At 46.4% G+C, this 22,575-nt stretch overlaps 1 protein-coding gene across 2 annotated transcripts in view; it reads right to left on the reverse strand.

The window, feature by feature from the left end:
* The window catches only part of ABCA1 (ATP binding cassette subfamily A member 1), a 212,039-nt gene that overhangs the window by 162,720 nt on the left and 26,744 nt on the right, over nt 1-22,575 (reverse strand). For both annotated transcript variants that reach the window (XM_029604407.1, XM_029604396.1), the window contains exons 4-5: nt 16,829-16,970; nt 14,918-15,036 (exon numbers count right to left, since the gene is read on the reverse strand). In XM_029604407.1, the coding sequence (XP_029460267.1) occupies nt 14,918-15,036; nt 16,829-16,970 (261 nt within the window). The remainder of the gene's footprint in view (nt 1-14,917; nt 15,037-16,828; nt 16,971-22,575) is intronic.

Below are 22,575 nucleotides of genomic sequence, written 5' to 3' on the forward strand. Positions count from 1 at the left end.
TCAGGGGAATATTCGTTCAGCCCTCTGTGCATGACTTGTTGCCAATAAGTATAAAGATCTTCAGTCACATACAATCGTTTACTTCAGTTACTTTACAAAAAGGCTGATATAATAATTGGACTTCATGTAATTATATCAATATGCAAAATGCAGTGCCAACTCTAAACAGGCTTCCTGCTTTAAGATTATTTGGTTAATGTACTCATTTATCACGTGACACATAACTAAGGCATGCAGGTTACACCTCAACCAAGCTAACAGTTTAAATCCCAGTGGAGGGGAGCAAGAAAAACCACACTTACTAAACAAATATTGCTCTCTGCTGTAAGCCAAGCATGAGAATTATTCAGCTTCTGAACTTGATGGACGTAGCCTTTAGGAAATGTAATTGACCGCCCCCTTTCCCAAATGTTAGGTATGGAAAACGCAATCTGGGTTAAAAAGAATGATTAGGGTCTGATGTGCTAAAGGTGTCGCACATTGCTTTAGTAAACTTTGAATGGAGCTCCGCATGGAAAAATAGCATATATTTGCCAAAGTAGCATGCATTCGCGTACATGCCATTTTTTTATACGTGCATATGTTCGGTTTCGCTCACACGTTTTACCAACACAGAAAAAGGGTAGCCTAGGAGGGTGGTCAAGAAGTACATGTAGTAGCTGCTATTTTTAGAAGAGCGATGCCTGTTTACATCAGCCAGATGTTGTTCCCACAATTTCCCACCTGCAAACGGATTCACGCAAATGAAATCAAGACTTGTACGCGGTCTGCAATCTTTTGGGTGGGAGATCTTGGTGAACTGGAAGGGGTGGGGGAGGTTCAGTGGGCGAAGTGTTAAGAGGTGAACTGAAGAAGGACTGGGTGAGCTGGTGGAGGCACAGGCGAGCTGGTGATTCCAAGCACACATGCAAGCATTTTCTAAACGGTATTTGCACATACTTTACAAAATACCCGCCTCTTGTGTATAAATCAAGGTTTTTTCCACATTCATCTAATAGTGTGTGTGTGTTTGTGTGTGTAAAATACACATGCATATATTTATAAAATGGTAAGAGAAAGTAAGCGTTTCCTTGCATTGCAAATACTTGCATGGACTGAAACATTCGCAGATACATTTGAGGCGGAAATACACCATATTTTATAAATTGTGCCGCTCCCGCTGCAAAGTCTATAGAATACTAGGATAAACCTCCGTGCATCCACTTCTGCATGCAAATGCATAAGATTTGAAAGTTAAACTCCCTGAGCCATAGGGAAAATGCTTACTACATCTTTTTGACAATAGCTCTTTTCTTTAGATTAAAAAAACAGATACAGAAACATGTACACATATATATTTACGCTGGGATCCATTTACATGTGAGGGAACACATGGCAAAATCCTTTCATTCTTGGGCGGAGAGCTCAGCCTTGTGGTCTAACCCTTTGCCTTCACTGCCAAGGCCTGATCCCTGCTCCTGTGACCAGAAACGTGGTATCTGGGGCTTCTGCAGCAGATCGGTGTGTGTTCATGTAGAGGCGCTATGTTAAGTGTGGGGCTCAGCGATGGTCTTCACATACACGCAAATGTTCACAGTCATTCGGCTAGGAACGAGACCCTGCCCTTTCTGAAAAACCTCACAAAACACAGACACACCTGCCATTCAGGGGCAACCACCCCAAAATAAAATAAACCGATGGTAACAAACCAGAAATACTTAGAAGGTGGCCAAGCTATTTTGGCTCATAATTACCACAATTCTTAGGGTAGTGCCTTTTTTTTTTGTGTCCATTGCTCCAGTATAACCAGTTAGTGTGAGCTTTTCTGCATTTATTTTTAATTTGAAAAAAGGTAGAAATCATCCAAGACAGGAGTTTTGGGAGCTATACATCCCTTAGGACAGAAATGTGCTAAAGCTCTAACTTTCCCAGAACCTCTCTAAATGCAGTTTTTCCTTCTCTGCGCAGATCCCTAGCTGACAATTTAGGGGTGCTGCTGTAGCAGATCTAGAAAGCAGTGCAGAGCAAGGCGGCGCACAGCACACATACGCATCCGGTTTCACACACACCACAAAAGATTTTAGAAACGTGAACTTCTAACATTGTCCTGAAGGTTTCTTCTTTTTAACTTCTAAAATTCTACTACAAAAAGAAAAAAAATATCCCCAAACTAATAATAGAAATCACAGGTTTACAAATACATGTATATTTTTTGGTTTCCAAAACCGGACTTAAAAAGAGAGAATATTGATATTTTCAGTAGGGCCCTCGTTTGCTAACAATTACCCAAGATCCAAATTTTTTTAGCAGCGAGCTCCAAAACGTGGTCATGCTCAGTCATTCTTAACCATAAAGCAGGCAGGGAGGACCAGCACAGAGCTCGGCAGAGTCAGGATGCAGCCTCGTCTTCAGCACCGGCGCCCCCTGCAAGCGGGCACTGACCATGGGAGGCGGGGAGTGGGGATCTCCCGAAAGGAAGGGAAAGGAAATTCAAGTATTTTCCTCCTTAGAAGATGTAGGGCTGAGGTTTTGGAAAGGATAGAAAAATAACTGCTCAGTATGTATTAACAAATCTGAGGCTTAAAAAGAAAAACCTAACAGCTTTAGAAAAAAAAAAAAAATCATTCCGCTTAAGGGAAAAAACGTGAGACTGCACATCTGTGCGCGCCACAGTTTGACAAAGCCCATCCCTGCTGCACTGAAAAGTTCAAGCGATCGTGCGCTGCCAGATTTTTTTTTTTTTTGGCTGCAACTGCATTATAAAGCCCCGTCAGAACCATAAGACAACTTAACATCGAGTCATTCCCAGTTCTAATTTTTAACAGATTTTGTTCCACGTCGCTTTAATACTATAAATGTGCAACTTGAAACTCAGATTTTGACTCAGAGCTGGGAATTTACCTATAATGCAGAAGAGGAGTGCGGCCTTACGGTTTCGGGTCTTACTTGTAAGTGCTGCCGAGGGTGGGGGCCGTCCTCTTCCAACCCTCGGCAGTTCCTCCGTGACGCAGTTCCTGCATTCCAATGTAAAAGGCCAGCAGTGGCTGGGAGGCAGGGATCTGGCCCTCTCCAAAGGGGCGCACGTGTGGGCTAGAGGGCAACAGAGAGGCCCGGTTTCAATACTTCCTTAGTCTTGCTTTCTTGCAAGATCGCCAAAATAATGCACCAGGCTCTTTCACCTGGGTGCAGGTTTGCCGGCAGAGCTTTGGAGGGAGTCGCAGCTTTGCTTGGCGCGGCCTGCGCCGACGCTTTCTGGCGGATTGTATTAGATTAGGGGCCCTTCCTATTCCACAGGAAGAAAAGCCTTTTCAGGGTTAAGCTACCTCCTCCAACCCACTGCCAGCCCTCCATAAACTAATCTCCCCCCCCCCCCCCCCCGTTACCTTGAATCCTCCTCTCCTCAACTGTTTTTAACCCCATCACCTCTGCTTGGACTGACTTTAGTGTTAACAGGTGACACACTCTGAAGGGAGATTACTTCCCAGAAAAAAAAAACACAAACAAAAAAAATCAAGCAGTCCCTGCCAAAATTAAAATAAATAATTTCTGACCTTTGTGTTTGCAGTTTGATTTATAGTCTCTCTCTCTACTTCTTCCTTCTTTTCTTGGTCTTTTCTAAGTTCTGTGTCTTCCTCTTTCCTTCTCATTTTTCCATCTCCCTCTCATTCCTTTTTTGTCCTCTTCACCCTACTTGGGTGCCTCTCACCCAACCTTTTTCCTTCTCCATCACCCTAAACTTCAGTCACCATGCATGTATTTTTCTTACTATCTCCTCTCACTCCCTCATGCAGCTTCCCATACATGCCACTTCCTCTTTCCTCCTTCATACTGCTTTCTTCCCTCTTCTCTCCCTGCCTTACTCCTGTCACTCCCTGCCACACACACACACAAACACCTTATCTTGTCCTCTCTCCCTCCACATCCCTCCTCAAGCCTTTCATTCTTACCCCACTTCTCCTCCTCCCCTTTCTTCCTCGCTTCTAAACTGCATAACCTGCCTCTTCCTTCCATCAACCCCCCTTCCCAACATCTCCCTACCACCCATCTCCTCCAACCCTGGTCTAATGGTAAAGGCAGACAAAATTACTCTGGCCACCACTGGTCAAATGAAGGAAGCAGCTTGTAACTCCATGGCCCAATGTACATAATCCTCTCAGTGCCGATGGCCTGAGCTCCTAGAGTTGGCTTTTCAGGCCACTGCTGAATGCAATGCTCCTCTCAATGGCTGTGGCCCAACACAAGGGGCCACCAGGGCGACAGAAGGATAAGAAGTGAGCTGCTCCCACCTCCTCCTGAAATCTGTTGATTGGTCCTACCATTGCCAGCCAACAGTCCACTGGAGGAGGGGATGGGAGCAGCAGCACAGGAGACCAGAGAGCTTTCTGCCTGCCCTCCCCTACAGCCGCTCAGAGTTCTTCTCCAGCTGCCCTCAGCGGCCTACTGGACCAAGCATACGGCAATGCTTGACTAGAAAATGTCCCAGTATTCCATCCTTGGAGCCTTCTGATTAGTAAGGACAACCCAGCCCTATGAGAGACATCTTTCTTCTCCTCCTCAGTTAAGTGCATTTCCACCATTTTTGACATAACAAAAAAACATAGTACATGCGTCTCATGCAGAATTCTCATTCTGTAGCTCTCTCTCCCCCCCCCCCCCCCCCTGTCCCTGACTCGGCTTCACACCAGTCTCTCACCTCATGAGATCAAATGTCAAAAATGACAACATTATGGCATCACCAAGACGGTGCATACCAACCTTTGTGACACCTCTTTCATTCAGAATGGTCTAGGAATGCCTACAGAGTCATTATCGCATATGCATGGACTTGCAGACCATCAGTATATTTAAATTAACTATTTTTCACTGTTTTATTTTGATGGTAGTTTATTATTTCACAGCTCTGCTATGACAAGTGTGGTTTCATGATGCTACCCTGCCCAATCAGGAAGGCTGATATTAACAATATTTTAAACCTAGAAATAGTATGTCATGAGGCCCATCTTCAGGCTGGTCCAGAGTTTGATTTGATAATGAAGCACAAGGCTTCTCATAGGCTCACTGCCAAACAGCCGCCAACATGCTTTCCTGAGCAGCTGGGCCCATGAATGGCTCCAGCAGCTTCTCCCAGGTAACGTCTCCAAATGAGTTAATTTTGCACATACCTTGACAGGAATGAACCTCGCTTGTACAACAGAATACGCCACGTATGCTCTCAGTCTTTCAAAATTTACTGTGAATGACCTTCTTAATACTTGCATTGTGGCAAAGAAAGCTTCCTTCTGGAGTTCATAGGGCGTTATATACACAGGCAACATGTCCAGATGCACTTGGAAGTTCTTTTAAAGCAGGCCAATGGTACCTAGTACAGTTGGAACCATTTCTGCATCTTTCTGCCACATTTTCTTGGACTCTGATTGCATCATTTGATGCTTGAGGATTTCTTCTCTCTGTATGCGATCCACAGACTAGTCACTTGGCACTCAATCATTTCTCAATCATTGATTTATTACACTGCTCTTAAGCAGATGAGATCAAAGCGTGTCACAATACAGCAGAAAAGGGTCTGCACCGATAACCACAACATTATGACTTAAAACGGGGATAATGCCACAGGTATGATGCTAGTCATCAGCTGGAGAGAGTGCAGCGAAGAGGAACAGGCCATTGGCAAGAGCATCACTCCATCAGCAATGCTGTCCCCGTGCTTTTCTCTTTTACTATATCTGGTTTTCTTCCATTGAGCTTTCTATCAATTGGAATAGGAATGTCCCAGGTGATCACATCTTCCTCAATCTCTACAATTCTTTCAGGATCGTGGTCCCAGTGCTTTATAGTATTTTCACAATCTCCAGTGGATGAGCCATGCCTTATTATGCCTTTCGGTTTACAAAGCCTTCTGCCACCAGCACTTGACATCCAGCAACAAGATGTGTAACCGATTCTAGTTCCGTTTTACAGAATCTACATGATTCTGTTTTACAATTTTTTTTCTATACTAGCTGTGAACCATCTTGTTCATAATCCACTGTCCTGGACTGCAATTATTATTCTCATCTTTAGGTTTAAGCTCACCTCTCTTTAGCCAGTCAGGGTTGCTACTATATTTCTACTTTTGACAATTGATTTGCCTCCTTTGCTAGTCTGATTCTTCTTAGGAAAATTCCATTTCTTCTTTCCCCTCATGTGCTGCTCATTTCCTCCACTTGCTGAAGCATTAGTCTGTGGAGATTGATTTTGGCTGGGTACTGTTGTACTTCAGCCCTTTTTGAGTATTAGGATCTGTTGAAACTTAGCTACATCTGGAGGCCTGAGATAGATTATAAATTAAAAAAAAACAACTATTTCTGTAAGGCCCTTGCTGCCGTCACCTCTAGCAATGTAGAACCTCAGCATACACGGATTCTTACAGATTACTTGATGGGCATGGAGGAGTTTTCTTGTTCTTATATTCAACTGTTTAAGATCTTTATTAGGCTAGTCTACTCTTCCAAAATATACAAGGGTGTATGAATTGTAAATTGATTAGTAGCTTGTATCTTATTTTCTGTTAATAGCCCTTACCAAAATCAGTTTCAGTCTTTTACAGTATTATTGACTGGTCTTTTCTCTCAATAACTTGTGCTGAATTGTTGCACCTTCATCCGCTTCTAGATAACTGTATACACTTTTCTTTTACAAAATGTACATATCCGTCCTAATATCTGAGGAACTCTTCACTCTTCCACACTGTTCCACTAAATGACGATCACAGGAGCTGTAAAGCTTCAAATCATCTACAAACAGCAGGTGCAATGTCTGTGGGTCATTAGTGTCTCCGGAATTAAGGAACAATCCGTAGCCCAAAGACTTAAGAGTACTCGGTGGGTTTAGCACCAGGCAAAAATAAAAAAAGAGTGGTGTTTGATGTTGGGAATAACATTGTCCGTCTTCATACTTCAGGTGGCGCATGGTCTGCCACAGCTGGGGAGAGCGACAGTGCAGGGGAGAGGCGGGGCCTGCACAGCCAACCCAGCTCCTTCCTGGCTGCCCCCAGCCTTTGCTGTAGGGCTGTCTCTAGTCCTGTGAGGATGTCTCACCCATGGGAGAGCCCCTCCGGCTGCAGGGTGTGCTGCAGTTGTATCTTTTGTGCCTACTTAAAGATGGTCCCCTGCTGTGTGTGTGACCACAGGGAGCCACCGCTAAAAGGACCACCCGCTGTGCTAGTGTTTCCCAGCTAATGCTGACCTCCCTTCCCTTCTCCCCTTTCAGGACCAGATTTAGGCATAAGCAACATAGGCAACCGCCTACGGTTCCAAACTGTGAAGGTGCCAAATACTCAGGCCTAAGAGGAGCCATCTCCCACTTACTTTAGGGCTGTGTGCCACTGCATGGAGGCCCCACCATGGCACTGCAGCAGCACACCCCCCCCCCCCCCGCCCCACTTTGCAATCTCTGACGGTGAAAGCCCTGCTGTCCAAATTGCAAGGGGCTACCCCTGCCCTCATCCTATGGTCCTGCCTATGGACACCTGCTCCCTCCACTGATCCTACGACCAGACAGACAGACAGAGAGCACCCAGTTATCAGAGACCCAGCAGCAACATTAAAACAAATTCTCTCAGGCTCAGAAGATTTCGAGCTGAAGCAGGCGCTGTTAAAACATCTTGTGACCTAGAAATACACCGTTGTGCACAAACACAGGAGCGCTATAGGAACGTGAAAGGCCATGCAGATTCTGCTTGGCACGGTGACATTGCTCGCAGTAAGAAATAAGGCATGAGCAGAGTTTTGGATGGCAGAGACTGGGATCCAAGAAAGATGGAGCCCTAACTGGGAGGAGCATCTTGTAATCAAAATCTGCAATTGTGCTTTCAATATTCCAGAACTTTTATAAAATCCAAGAAGGTGAAACATCAGCAGATCTCCTGGGAAGAGAGGGGAGAGCAAGCACGGTTGTCTAGGGATCATGGCTGGTACAATCCAACATAGTTATGGTGGGGGGAGGAGGGGACAGCTCAGGAAAAGCTATGTGGACTACTTTGAGAGCCCTCCTACATAATGCCACCTGAGAGCATCAATATATTCTTCTCATTTATGGCCTGAAACCTCAAGGATACAAGGATTAAACAAGATTTTGGAAAAGTCCACTTTTGCATTCCTTCAGTCTCATGACGGGGACAAAGTTCCTGAGGAATCTCTGCCTCTCTCAGGCACCGACCTATTTGTACAATGCAGCTCCACGTCTGTACCCTCAGCGAGGCGACCTCTGCCTTCAGCCACCGAGCCCTGCTTGTGCCCCTCTCTGCCGAATACAGCACATGTCCTTAATGTAGAGTAACACGTTACTGCAGGTCACATGCGACTGCATCCGCTGGCCCCCCATGGAAACCCCCAACAATTACCTGCAGCATCTGCCACAGCCATTTTCCCCCTGAGAAATGATTTAAAATGCTAGAAACATCAACACTGTTGCATTATCTGTCTATTTCCATATATACGTAAAATAACGCACACACTACACTAGCTGTGCACAATCTGAAACACTTTCTTTTAATACAACAAGCTTGCCCAGGGGTACTCCATGGAGTACAAAACATTTCCAAGGGACTTCTTTACATTAAACGCAAGTTTCCACATGTTTCTGTATGTCAGCAAGAGAGAGGGAGAGAGAAACCTTGGTTCGTGTGTTTGACAACTGACATAGGGCTAGTTCTGTGTCATGACAGGAAATCATATTGTCTCTTTAGGAAATTGAAGTTTTTTAGTGCCCCCTAGCACAGAAAGATCATAAAAAAGTTGGAATCTGTAAACTTGTTTATAACAAATCTACAGACCAGGCAGATACCTTTGTAGGTTACATGTACAGGGACAACTGCTACAGTCCCAAGTAAGGTGCTGGAGAAACGACAACAATTTCCAGCAGATTCAGCCATCTAATTAAACAGTAGATGGTCAGCATGACTCGATCATGGTATCAGAGTGCCTCCGTGGTCACTCCACAATCTCTCTCTCTCCAGGCCTCATTTCAAACCAGATCTTACCATTCTCCAAGGATCCATCCAGGACTCTTTTTCTGGCTTAAAACCACCCCCACGTTTTCAAATTGTCCCTCTGGAAGTTATTTTTTGGATTCCCGATATTGGAATGGTATACTCTGTTGCTCATTTGTGGACTATTTTGAGACATCAGTGATAATAATGAATTTGTGAAACTCTGCTGAGGATTTGTTTTTTCCCTGCGGATAAGAGTTTGAATACAGCTAGAGAGAGACCTGCTGAGGGGGTTGAATTTTTTTGGGTGGGTTAGAAGTCCATAGGGTTTTTAATTTTATTTGATCTGTAATGTATATGTACACTGACTTTTGTGAATTTGAATTTTTAGAAATTTTGATAAGAATAAATGTATTTTTTGTATGTTATTATACATAGTAATTTTAATTTTGCTATTTCAAGGGATTTTAGCACATCACATCTTTGCTTGTAATTGGATAGCTGTATAAAAGGAATCTTCCGTGCTACATATAAACACAGCTTACTCTGTTAGCAGCCCCATAACTGCCTGGTTACTAATAGGACTTCAGCACCAGCAACATTTCATTGCAAGATGAACTGGACAGCACCATCATCGAAATGATGCTAAGTTTCAGCATTTCCCAGAAAAGGCAGATGCTAGGCTTTTCTCCTTCATACCTGTGTGCAAGTCCAGACCCCAGAGTCTGAAGGGAGAGGAGCACAGGGGCGTGCAGCCAACTGCCCTTCCAGCCTGAGGTAATGGCAGAGCAACAAACCCCAGACCCTTTTACTAGTATTCACCCCTCCCTTTGACCAATCTCAGGGCAGAGCCAGTGCTGCAGCCTTGCTCCAAATTTCTGAAGCCAGAGGAGGCCACAGGGTGCTGCCACATTGTACAAGTGACTGCTACTGTGCTTTACCTGCCGATAAACCTCCAATAAGCACTCTGAGGGGATGCCCAATTAGCAAGGGTAGCTTTAACGCAGGACAGACCTCTTTACAGGGAGGATGTCAAATATGCAATACTGGAGGAGGTTCCATTAAGATAGGTTGATATTAACAGAACAAATTCAACTTCTGCACCACTACTATACCTCTGGAGGGATGTTTTGTTTTAATTAAAAACTTAGAGGTCCATACTCAAATCAAACTATCCAGCTACGGAATGTAGCCAGATAAATATATCCAACTAACCTAGCCAGGATATCCAGCGACACGGCCACGACACTGAATATACCCAGATAACTTGAGTTAGCCAGATAAGTAGCAATAGCAGGTCTGACTTATCCGTCTAACTTATCACTACTTATCCAGCTAAGTTAGCCAGATAAGTAGCTCCTCCCAGTTATGCTCATATCCCTCCTGCCTACCACTTAGTCGGATAACTATTTAACTGGATAAGTAGTTATCCTGCTAAGTGGCGGCTGCTGAACGCAGTCTGATATTCAAATGCCGCCACTTAAGCCAGACAAGTCAGAACTTATCTGCCTGAGTGGTGCTGCATAGCAATCTCTTAAACTTTATGCAAAAACAAGCAGATTCTAGTCTGGAAGTCTGTTTTGTCAACACGTCTGAAGCGCTGCCGCCCACCCACCATTCCTTCTTAGAACATGAGACACCCAATTCGAACCACCATAAACCATGCTAGTAAAACATTTTCCATCAGCAAGATACGCGAAAAGCCATCCCTCCTCGGGCTCACAGCCAGAAATGCTGACCTAGCACAGAGACGGCGTAAAAAGCAGGGCCGGAGAGATAACGGGAGCTGGCGATGACACAGCACTTTTTAAAGGACTTGTCAGCGATGGCCCTCCCCTCCCTCTTTCCCCAGTCCTTTCCTTAATTATCTGATGCACTTTGGATCTGTGCGGCTGAGGATTCGGCCACTAATCTGCTGTCACTGAGGAAGGACGCTCAGGGAAGCCCCTCCTGAAACGCAGCCCTTCGGCTCCAGCGTTACTTGCCCGCCAGCTAAACTAGGGCGGGGCGGCCTGGTTCACGCTCCAGGTCAAAGCTGCAAATATCTGCCCCAGAAGTGCCCGGATAAGTAAAGGCAGCTTCTCTGTGGGGACAACGAGAGGACAAAAAAAACCCCCAAAAACTTGTCTATTATTGTTTTGAGTACAAAAGAAAATAAAGCAAGATTATTTATTCCTCCCAGGAAAACCTCAGGGAAAATGCTGGGCAGAGAGGACCCCAGGGGAGAGTTTTTAATAGCAGGATCCATTAGATGCGCATGCGCCTTTAAAAAGAGTCAGTCTGTCCAGCAGCCTTCTGCTTCCAGCTCAGGCGATGCAGAGAGGCCGGACTGAGCACCAGACAGGTCACAGTGACCAGCTGGCATCTCTTCAGGGTGAGGCAAACAGACAAGATGAGCACAACGAGGCGGCCGTAAACTCTCATGTCATACACAGGGATTCACTTGCGGGCGATGTTTTTTTTTTGTTTTTTATGAGATAGCGACTGCTGATCTCCATCACACAAATAAAAATCGGCGTCACCAAGTCACTGCTTGTATCAGGGGCTCCGTCATCCTCACCTCCTCAGTTTTTCAAGGTGGCATCACTAAGATTAGCAACCATGCACTGTAAATCCTAAACACAGCTGAAAACCTGGACTGGTGACAGATCCTATGTCAGCACGGTCATTTGGTCAATATGTCTCCATTTCTGTTGCATCACCTGGGCTTCCTGATGCCCGGGGGGGGGGGGGGGGGCGGCTCAAGGCAATCTGCTGCCTGAGGCGAGGGATGTGATGGTGCTCCCCCTCCCCCGCTCAGCACAGTTCAAATCATTGAGAGGGCCAAGATGTGAGTGGGGGGGGGGGGCTTGGCATCTGACCCTTTTGGTGATGTGAAATGCTGCAGAAGGAGGAAAGCAGGGGTCCAAGCTCCAGGAGGAGTGGCAGTGATAATACTTCTAGGAAGCCTCCAACCCTGCCACACTCCCAGGAACCCTATGACCTGCCTCCTACGTTTCCCCAGCATTTTCCCCCTGGAGAAATGGGAGCTGGGTGAATGGTGTGTGTGTGGGGTGGGGGGGGGGCGCATTCTCTCCAGATTGCTGCAAGGATATTAAGCGCCCCAGATGAATCTCAGCCTTGCGTCCTCTCCCTCCCGGCCTTCACCAAACTCAATTAAGATTTATGCACTTAAAACAGATTTTACATGAGAAAAGACATTCATAGTCTTCTGGAGGTATCACAACATGTATATTACTTTTACGTGCCCTGCTGTGGTGCCAAGCAGAAAACCCTGCAAAAAGACACCTGCAGCCATATGGTGTTAGGTCGATTGTAAAGTGCGTTTGATGTGGGCTTGGCCCTCAGAAAGCCCAGAGTAAGCCAAAATAAGATTACAATATTGTAAGTCTCCCACAAAAAGACAGAACAAACTGCCAGCACTCAAACTATAACAATCCAATCTATAAAAAGGCAACACTGAAAATATTACACCAGGCCCTAAAACACCAATACTCCTCCTATTAGGAAAAGAGAGCAAGCCAGGCTGCTATAGATCCCTACACAGAAACTGCATGCCAGAAGAATACTTCACCTCAGTCACACAGAGAACACAGATGGACCCTCAAATACATAATAAAAGACACCATAAGGTATAAATAGTAACGTGCAAATAAATTGAACTGGAAACCGCAAAAAGCCAGATTCTGTATGCAGTGCATACAGAATGGAAAACAATCATTCCTCATAAAACAATACAATCAAGAAATATAACACATCATAATAGTAAAACTATGCTAATAGAAAGAATACATATTTCAAAACCGCTAATGAACAATAGAACATCATTGAATAATTAAACTCAAAATTTTTTTTAAAGTTCTCAAAAACCAATAAATTATTTCAATGCAGACACATCAAACACTACCCAACAATTAAAACTAAGAATAAATAAAATTCCACACTCTATTCTTGGGTTCTTCTGATTTCTAGTCACCCTGAGATGTCATGGACTGGGGGAGGGGGCTGCACAAACTTTTTCCTCTTACACACACATACAAACTCCCTCTCTCATACCCTCTCTCATACCCATGCTCTCATCCATACCAATGTATCTCTCATACCCATGCTCTCACACACACACCCTCTCTCTCATATCACAGGCTCCCCTACACATGTACTCGCACAGACTCATGCACACCCTTTATCTTTTCCACACAAACCATACACAGGCTCTCTCCCTCACACACACAGGCTCACACAAATCCTCTCTCTCTCATACACACACATTCATACAGGCTCTCACACACCTTATCTCCCACATGCATACAAACTCTCTCTCAGACACACAGCCTCTCACTCACATCCACTCTCTCTCTTACACAAAACTCACACAAGCATACAGGATCTCTCACACAAACGTATTCACCTATGCACATAAGGCATAGGCTCTCTCACAAACTCTTACTTACTCTCACACACATGCACACACTCAGGACCTCCCCCTCTCCCGTGTCTTGGCCACATCACTCTTCAGGCCCCTCTTCCAGCCATGATGGGAAGGGCTCTGCCATGGCCACGCCACTCTTCAGGCCCTGCTGGACCTCTCTTCTGCCTCACTCAGACCCCTTACCTTTTCTCCCCTTTGACTCACACCCCTACTTATCTACCCTCCTTTCTCACTCTACTCCTTTCTATTCTCTCTCTTCTATCCTCTCACTCATACTCCCTCCTCCAACTCACATTCTTTCACTCACCACCTCCCCCTCCACTCTCTCTCTCCCTTTAGCCCTCCCCTTCTCGCTGTTTCCCTCCCTCTCACCCCTCCCTTCTTTGTCACTTACCCCTCCTCCCTTCTCACACACTCACTTCCTTCTCTTCCCTTGACACCATCTCACTCACCTCCTTTTTCCCATCCCTCACGCTGCCTTCTCTTGCCTTGTCCTATCTCCTCTCTCACATAGCTGGTCCCCTTCCCTTCAGTCTTTTTTTTCTTCCTGCCGGTGTGGTGTAGAATCTCCACTGGCACAAGGCAATCTACACTGACACCACAGATTTTTTTTCTCTCAGTTCATGGGGCCCTTCTTCTGGCCTGCTGGGAAGGGGAACCCCGCAGACACGTCACTTTCCAGTGCAGACGCAGGGCTCTTATTCTAGCCTGCAGGGAGTGGGAACTCTGCGGGCGCATCACCTTCCACCACCACTGCCACGGTTCTTTCATCCTTTAACGTTTCTGGCAAGGTGAGGCAACTGCTGTGGAGTATTTTGGGGGCACATTTTGCCACTCCAAAATTGTGCCGCCTTAGGCAGCCACCTCACCCTGACATCTGCTCCTGCTGAGGCCAGCACAATAATTTCCAATGATAATTAGACAAATTTGACAGAATTTTCTTATCTAAGAAAGGGAAGAAGCTTCTTTATCCCCCCAGAAACAGAAAAATGGTAGTAAGGATTCCTGCTGATCAAAGTGCAGTAGATCAAATATCTCATAAAAGATATTCAGCTATTAATACCAGTGAGAGAGTTTGGCACTTAGGCAGTGGTTGATGCTATACATTTTAATAGAAAACTAAAGTGCTCCAGCCATATTTGTAAGCGCATGCATTTTTTTTTTTGATAGTCAAGTTAATCAAAGCATCCCAGTTTTGAGGGCATACAATGTGTATAGTTTCTAATCTCATATCTTTTGAAGGCTTTTGCATGTCACTGTAAGTAGAATAGTCAAACCGAGCTTATGCCAGGCTAGGCGGGATCTTATGAACCAGAATGGGGAAGCCTACGTTACAGGGGCATTCACAATTTTCCCAGGCTATGAATTCTTGTCTTCTTCAGAAGCAACAAAGTGAAAGACATGGGAAGAAGAGCCAATAAAAGCTATAAATATGAATGGATTCCACCTCCCGTCCTCATCTCCCCAAGCAGCTTGCTGAACCCCAGTATGACACAGAGAGGGGGGGGGGGCTTGGAAATTTTCGATCTGCAGGCACTGACCTGAACTGGAGGTTCTCAACTTCCGCACCGTCCTCAGCACACTTTGGGCGTCCCTTACGCTGGAGTCCTTCTGGCTGTACAGGAGTAACCTCCTCACATCCGAAAACAGACGAGAGACACTGGGATGGACAGGAGAGAGGAGCGTTATGCATCAGAGGCCTGTGACAGCCCTGCCTTCCCACTGACTCCCCCCCTCCACCAGACCACCAAAGGAAAGGAAACCAGAGAGAAAGAATGCACTCCAAGGAAGACACAGACTAACAATTTTTTCTTATGGAGATTCCTTGTGGTGGTGGTGTCTTTATTTGGGGGGGGGGCAGAGAGGGGCCTGGCAAAGATGTCAGAAAATGTATCCAAATGTATTCATCTAAAAATGCAAAATTAAATCCAATACCTTCGACACCATGGTATAGACAAATAAATTGTAAAACACCTCTCTTCCCCTTTTGTAATCAATAGCAAGGGGGATTTTTTTTTAATTCATAGCTCACCCCAACATATAGTTACACCACAATCCTGCCACCAGAGCATTTTACAAAAAAGGTCTTTTTGCAATTAACTTTCGACAAGGCCCTCAAGTGCCTGCCACACACTTCCCTGTGCGTTTTCTGTGCAGCACACAATGGGGCTGAAGCTGGCACGAATCTCCGTGTCTCAGGAGCAAACTCAGCACAAGAGCGAGTTCCTGTGCTACACACGCCAGCACTGATCATGAGCTCCCTGCATTTGCACAATTTATTGCATCAGCCCAAGAAGTCTAAATACCAGAGCTAAGGTACAACAGGACAATAACCCCAAGAAAGAAACTAGTCCCAAAACTAGAAAGGACAGATCTCCTGAAGGGATTCTCCCCATATTCTTTTTGGGGGGAGAGGCATTTTTCAATAGCCCGTATTGCTACAAAGAGCAAATTATCAAAAGGGAAACATAGCTGCAAAGTGTCCCATTGAGAACTGCCTGCCAGGTGCATGGGATTAAACACATGTGCGCCCCCTTTCTCTGTGGGCTACTAAACAGCGGCAAAGTAATGCACCACAATGCAATGAAAAGCAAAATCTCCAGGTGTGGCTTTCCTGCCCCACCCTAAGGGGTAGATTTTAAAAGGTTGCGAGCGCACATGGCGCCCGATTTTATAACATGCGTGCGCAGGTGCGTGCATGTTATAAAATCGGGGGTCGGCGCGCGCAAGGGGGTGCACATTTGTTCAACTTGTGTGCGCCGATGCCCACAACCTTCCCCCGTTCCCTCCCAGGCCACTCCGATTTCGAAGCGGCCTGGGAGGGAGCTCCCCAACCTCCTAACCTAAGCTCCCTTCCCCTTCCTCTAACCCTCCCGCCCCCTAGACCAATCCTAACCGACCTTTATTTTACCTCTTGCGCCTGCCTCTGGGCAGGAGCAACTTGCGCGTGCCAGAAGCCTGCCAGCATGCGATCCTCCGACACAGCGGCAAATGGTCTCTGGCCCCCGCCCCGCCACCCGCGTTGCGGGCCTTTCTAAAATAGGCACGGCGCGCGTAGGCTTTTTAAAATCGGCCCTAAACGTGGCCCTTGGGAATGAACGCCTCCTTATAATCTGGCTATAAGTGTGCACTTTGCATGCTTCCAGCCAGCTTCAGGGGGGGGGGGGGGGCGCAACTTTCCAACAGGATCAATTTATCCAGGATAAACGACGTTGGAAATTGCCCTCCCCCTGTCAAAGGGAAAAAGGCTCAGTACATCTAGGCCAGAATATTTCTTGCTTATTTCATGTTTCTGCAATTTGAGTGAACATTGTTTAGCAGCTGCCAGGGAAGCGCTTCGTTGAAGATTTGTCCTATGAAGGGAGATCGGCAGCTCCACAGTTTTGATTCAGGGTTTCCCCTCGTTATCGGTGCCATTAGGAAGAGCAAACAAGGTGGCGCCTGCTACTTACATGGATTTGTTAAAGTTTCCGACCACTCCAGGTGATTCCCCAGGAGTTGGATAGCGGAAGCAAGGGTTGTTAGCGTTACAGATAATTCCCTGCACCCACGGCAGCGTTCCAGCAGAGGGCATGGCCTTGTTGGGAAAATGACCTGGATGGGGCAGGAAATAAAAGTTACGCAAAATTGACTATCACCAGCCCCCTGCTCATGAATAAACACATCGCAACAGAAGAGAGACATTGAGAAACACAGATTAGGATTTGCCTGATTTTCTGCTCAGGGGAGGTGTTGACTGAGAAAATGAAGGAGGCTGCCATAGAAAGTGGATGGATGATAGAAAAACCCAAATATAGGCAAAAGTCACTGTTAGATTTAAATTTCATTCTACTACATTCATATTCTCTAATGTTCATCCCAAAGGTTCCCTCTATGTCTTCGTGTCCTCACTTACAAAAAGAGGCAGAGCTAGCAACATGTTCCCTCTATTATCTTCCAAAGAGGCAGGCTGCAGAGGAGCTAATCCCAGGAGCCTCACCAGAGGTGCTGGGGCAGAGGTAGTTCCATGCAACTAAAGACTGCCATGGAAAATGCAACTGTGATTCAGGAAGCTGTGAGACATTTCTCAGCTGCTAATGGTAATGTGCACTGTAAGGAGGCCAGCACTACTGACACTAGGCAAAAGAAGCCTTCAATACTCAAGGTGGGGAGGGAGTTGGAATTTGCTTATGGTAAATGTTTACATGCTTGCAGAGAGGGGCATTGCTTCACCCTTATCTCTCTGGCCCCAGAATGAGATGAGCCCTACACCATAAAAGCAGGGGTCAGGGGAGCAAGATTTTTTCCTTCCACTATCAGATACCAGCTGATTGATTCTGTGCTAACTTATACCAGGCAGGGAAAACACAAATTGCAGTCAAGGCTAGTGATTCGGGGCTATTAGTGCAGTCCTCAGCTGCTGAGCTTAGAGTTTTTCTCCAGGGCAGGTGGGGGTTAACTTAACAAATTTACTTGATGCTAAAAAATTGTTTAAATGGCAGAGCCCAGTCATAAACCTGTGGTGTCTATTCTGACTAATTAGGGAGCACATTCCCTAACAATCTGTGACAATTCTCTGTCACCCTGAGGGCATGTGCCTGGCGGCAAGGCTGTGCCCTCCGGCTCTGCGCTGGGTTTTTAACAGGAAGCAGCACTGTGTGCGTCCCATTGCCCGTCTCTCTGCAGAAGGCCGCAGTTCGATGAAACTGATTTACGGGCAGGAGCACCAGCCAGAGCAGATGTTGCAATCACGCTGCCCGCTGAGGAACAGAAGAGCCTGATGTTCCAAGCTTCGGCCTAGAAGCTCCCAGGAGAATGGGTACGGAGGCAGGGGAGGAATGGAAACTGAAAAATATTTCCATGTTCTCGGTGCCAAAGCATTGAAAAAGGAGCCCATGTGGTTTCCAAAGCTCATGTACTACATGTTTTATGTTGGTCTACAGAGGCTCCCAAATCCTTCTTAGATTTCTAATTTTTGTAATGTTCAGTCAAGCTGTAAAGCTTATAAGAAAGGAAACTGTAAAAATGTTACTGTAATCGCAGCTGCCCTGCACCAGCTGAAGAGCTCAACAGGCTTCACAGGTCTGACGGTGCCCTGGCTGTGTCCTGCCTTCTCTCCTCCTCCACCTCTCAGTAAACAGCTGGGGCTGAAAGAGAAAGATGCGCGACGCTGCCACGTCAGGCGGGTCCCGTGCCAACAGCTGACCCGTAAGCCGCAGGGCTCTTTAGCCAGAGGGGAATATGAGCACCGCAAGGCCCATCCAGTCTGCCCCTAGTGCTTCCTTCCGAAGTAGCAGAGCAGAGATCCAGTTGATCTCTGGATTTATGCTTTGGGGGTTTCCTCCAACTGAAAATAACTGAAATCTAAGGAGGAGTCAATATGCTATAGTGACAGAGGCAACAAAAAAGCTGGGGGCATGACATGAAGTGCCGGTAAACTACTGCAGCCCTCTAATGTTTAGTCTATGGCTGTGCAGCCTCCCCAAGGACCAAACCTGCCCTTGAATGAGGTAAAGTTGGTTAAAGTTGTTTAATCTCCAAGTCTTTGTATCCACAGGTTTTTGTTTTTGGTTGTTGTTGGGGGGGTTGGGTTTTTTTTTAACACAGCATGCCTGAAAAAAAAAAAAAGAAAAGCCCTGCACCTTCTAGAAGCAACTGCAGTCCTGGAGTGCAGCAAAACAGGTCTGATTTTTCAGGATATCCGCAATGAATATGCACGAGACAGATCTGCATACAATGGCGGCAGTGCACGCAAATCACTCTCATGCACACTCGTATAGTTCTGACGGCAGAAAAAGATAAAAGTGTTCCTTCCATCCACGCAAGCTTCTTATGGTGGTCACTGCCTCTCCATGCAGGTTACTCCCAGGCCTTATGTTAAGGAAAGTCATCTTTACAATCAAAACCAATCGCTGTCTAACCCAGGAGTGAGCAAACTTTGAGCCTTGGGCCTCCCCCCCTTCCATCCATGCAATTTGTTGGGCCCCCCCCCCCCCCCCCACCCACCAAAGTTGGATGGCATCGTGTATATAATATAGATTTATATGTGTCCAAGTCTCTCACCCACCAATCAGCTGTTGAACCGTTTGCCAAATAGCAGGCAATCCTACTGCCAGCCAGAGGCTCAAAATTCCAGTTTTGATTCTCTTCAGGTTGCTGATCGGAGCAATCAGACACGCACAAACACAAAGAGAAGCAGATAAACACCACATCCAGGCAAGCTCCTCACATTAATAGCGGCACAAACTGCTTCCTCTGCCAGACACACTGTGAACTAACACAAAACCCTACAAAAAAAAGACACTCAAAATCTACAGACAGCAAACCTTTCATAACGTAACAGTAGTAACACCAAGAACTCAAACAAGAACCCTACCTGTGAAAAAGCAGCACTGCAAATATTACACTGGGTCCTAGAATACCAATGCACCACCTACTGGGGAAACCAAACAAACCCGATTGCTATAGATCCCTACACAGACACTACACACTCTCATAGAAACATAGAAACATAGAAATGACGGCAGAAGAAGACCAAACGGCACATCCAGTCTGCCCAGCAAGCTACGGTTTATCCATTTTTCTTTTTGTTTTATCTTCCCCCCCTGCCCCTTTTTTTTCTCCCTCCCACCCGTCACTATTGGCTTCCAGCACCCTCCGGCCCCAATTCCCTTCCACCCCTTCACCAATGCAGAGAGCAGCGCCGTATCCGCATCCCAGTGAACATCCAGCCCAATCAGGGGTAGTAACCGCTGTAACAAGCGGCCACACCCCTGCCCCATACTCTTACCCACCTCTGTTTTGTTTGTTTGTTTGTTTTTTGTTTTTTTTTTGGAGATGGCAGCCCTCCATCCTTCCGCTCCGTGAAGGTGGAACACAAACCACTGGCCACTGGCATCCCGCTCCGTGAATGCCTCTGTGGCTACTGCCGCTCCGTGCAGTGTTTTACCGCCTCCTCTATATTTATGCCCACTAGACTTGATGGATCCACAGTGTTTATCCCACGCCCCTTTGAAGTCTTTCACAGTTTTAGACTTCACCACTTCCTCCGGAAGGGCATTCCAGGCATCCACCACCCTTTCCGTGAAGAACTACTTCCTGACATTGGTTCTTAGTCTTCCTCCCTGGAGCCTCAGCTCATGACCTCTGGTTCTGCTGATTTTTTTCAGACGGAAAAGGTTTGTCGTTGTCTTTGGATCATTAAAGTTTTTCAAGTATCTGAAAGTCTGAATCATATCACCCCTGCTCCTCCTTTCCTCCAGGGTGTACATATTTAGATTCTTCAATCTCTCCTCGTATGTCATCCGATGAAGATCCTCCACCTTCTTGGTCGCCCTTCTCTGTACCGCTTCCATCTTGTCTTTGTCCCTTCGGAGATACGGTCTCCAGAACTGAACACAGTACTCCAGGTGAGGCCTCACCAAGGACCTGTACAAGGGAATAATCACTTCCCTTTTCTTACTTGATATTCCTCTCTCTATGCAGCCCAGCATTCTTCTGGCTTTTGCTATCGCCTTGTTTCGCAGACTTCATATAAAAGCTGACTAGTACTGACTTTTTGCCTACCTTCCCAGGAGAAGCAAGTGAGCAGTGTGCTGGGACTCGAACCTGCAGCCTCTCCATAACAGAGGAAGCACTCTAGGTGCTGTGCTACACACTCACAGAACAGGGACAGACCTTCACCAAATACAGAAAAAAAGATCACCAATTAGAACCAACAATATGCTGACAAAAACTGAAAGGGAAACTCCAAGAAGCAAGACTCTAACAATGGAAAAACAGAACCACCAATGCTCATAAAGCAAATAAAATCAAAAAAACATAAAGCATCAATTATAATAGTAAAACTATACTAATAAAAGAATTATTTTAAAACTACTGACAAATAGAACAACATCTATTAAAGTCAAAAACATTTTTTTTAAATATCCCAAGCACAATAAAATGTTTCAAAACAGCACACGTATACAACACCCAATAGTTAAAACTAAATAGGATTTAAAAAGCCCTCACTGTCCATACCTGGGAACTTGATTTCCAGGCACCCTGAGATTGTTGAGGATTAGGGGGCTAGGGGGGGGACACTCAAACTTCATCCTCTCTCGCTCATACACACTCACTTGCTTGTTCATTCTCACACATACACACATGCTCTCATACATAGGTTGAGTCCCTCCCTCCCCATGCACACAAAAGCCCCTACTCCTCCAGATTCCCTCATACACACACAGGATCTCACCCACACAAACTCCCAAGTTCTCACACACACACACACACACACACACACACACACACTGACCCCCAAGCAGGCACTCATTCTCACACACACGCACAGACAGACCACCAAGGAGGCACTCATTCTTTCTCACTCGCACAGACAGACCACCAAGGAGGTACTATTCTCTCTCACACACACACACACACACAGACATCCATCCAATCAGGCACCCATTCTCTCACACACTCAGACAGATCCCCAGGCAGGGACCCATTGTCTCTCTCTCACACACACACACACACACACACAGACAGACCACCAAGGAGGCACTCATTCTCTCTCTCATACACACACACACACACACACACACACACACAGACAGACATCCACTCAGGCACCCATTCTCTCACACACTCAGACAGATCCCCAGGCAGGGACCCATTGTCTCTCTCTCACACCCACACACAAGCTCCCATTCATACACACACACACACACACTGAAGACAGGCCCCCTCTCTTTGTTTTGCCAGCAGCCTCTGAGCCTCTCTCATTCCTGCTGCCGCTGTCACCGCCGCCACATGGCTGTCGGGGGAGGAGCCAATAGCTCGTCGCTGCTTCTGGCACTGAAGCCCGTTCTGCTGCCTCCTCCTCTGTGCAGGCCCCATGATATTAAAAAAATCGGTGGGAGTAGCACTTCCTCCATGCTGATCTTGTGCACCGCGAGATCAGAATAGAGAAAGTGCTACTCTCGCGAGTTCTAATACTGCAGGCCTGCACAGACAGGAAGGGATCCTCCTTTGCTCAGCCGCCGGTGGGATGGGGGTCCACTGGTGGCTGCACGACCTCTTTCTCTGTTTTTCGGCCGCCGGTGCAATGGGGTCCACCAGCAGCCGCATGCACTTTCCCCCGTGGTACGACATTCCTCTTGGCCCCAGGCAGCAGAGGCAGGCACTCTTGTCTTTTTGACCCGACTGCTGGCGGCCCCTTGGAAGCTCGGTTGCA

The sequence above is a fragment of the Rhinatrema bivittatum genome, chromosome 1, assembly GCF_901001135.1.
Source record: "Rhinatrema bivittatum chromosome 1, aRhiBiv1.1, whole genome shotgun sequence".
Classification (NCBI taxonomy): Eukaryota; Metazoa; Chordata; class Amphibia; order Gymnophiona; family Rhinatrematidae; genus Rhinatrema; species Rhinatrema bivittatum.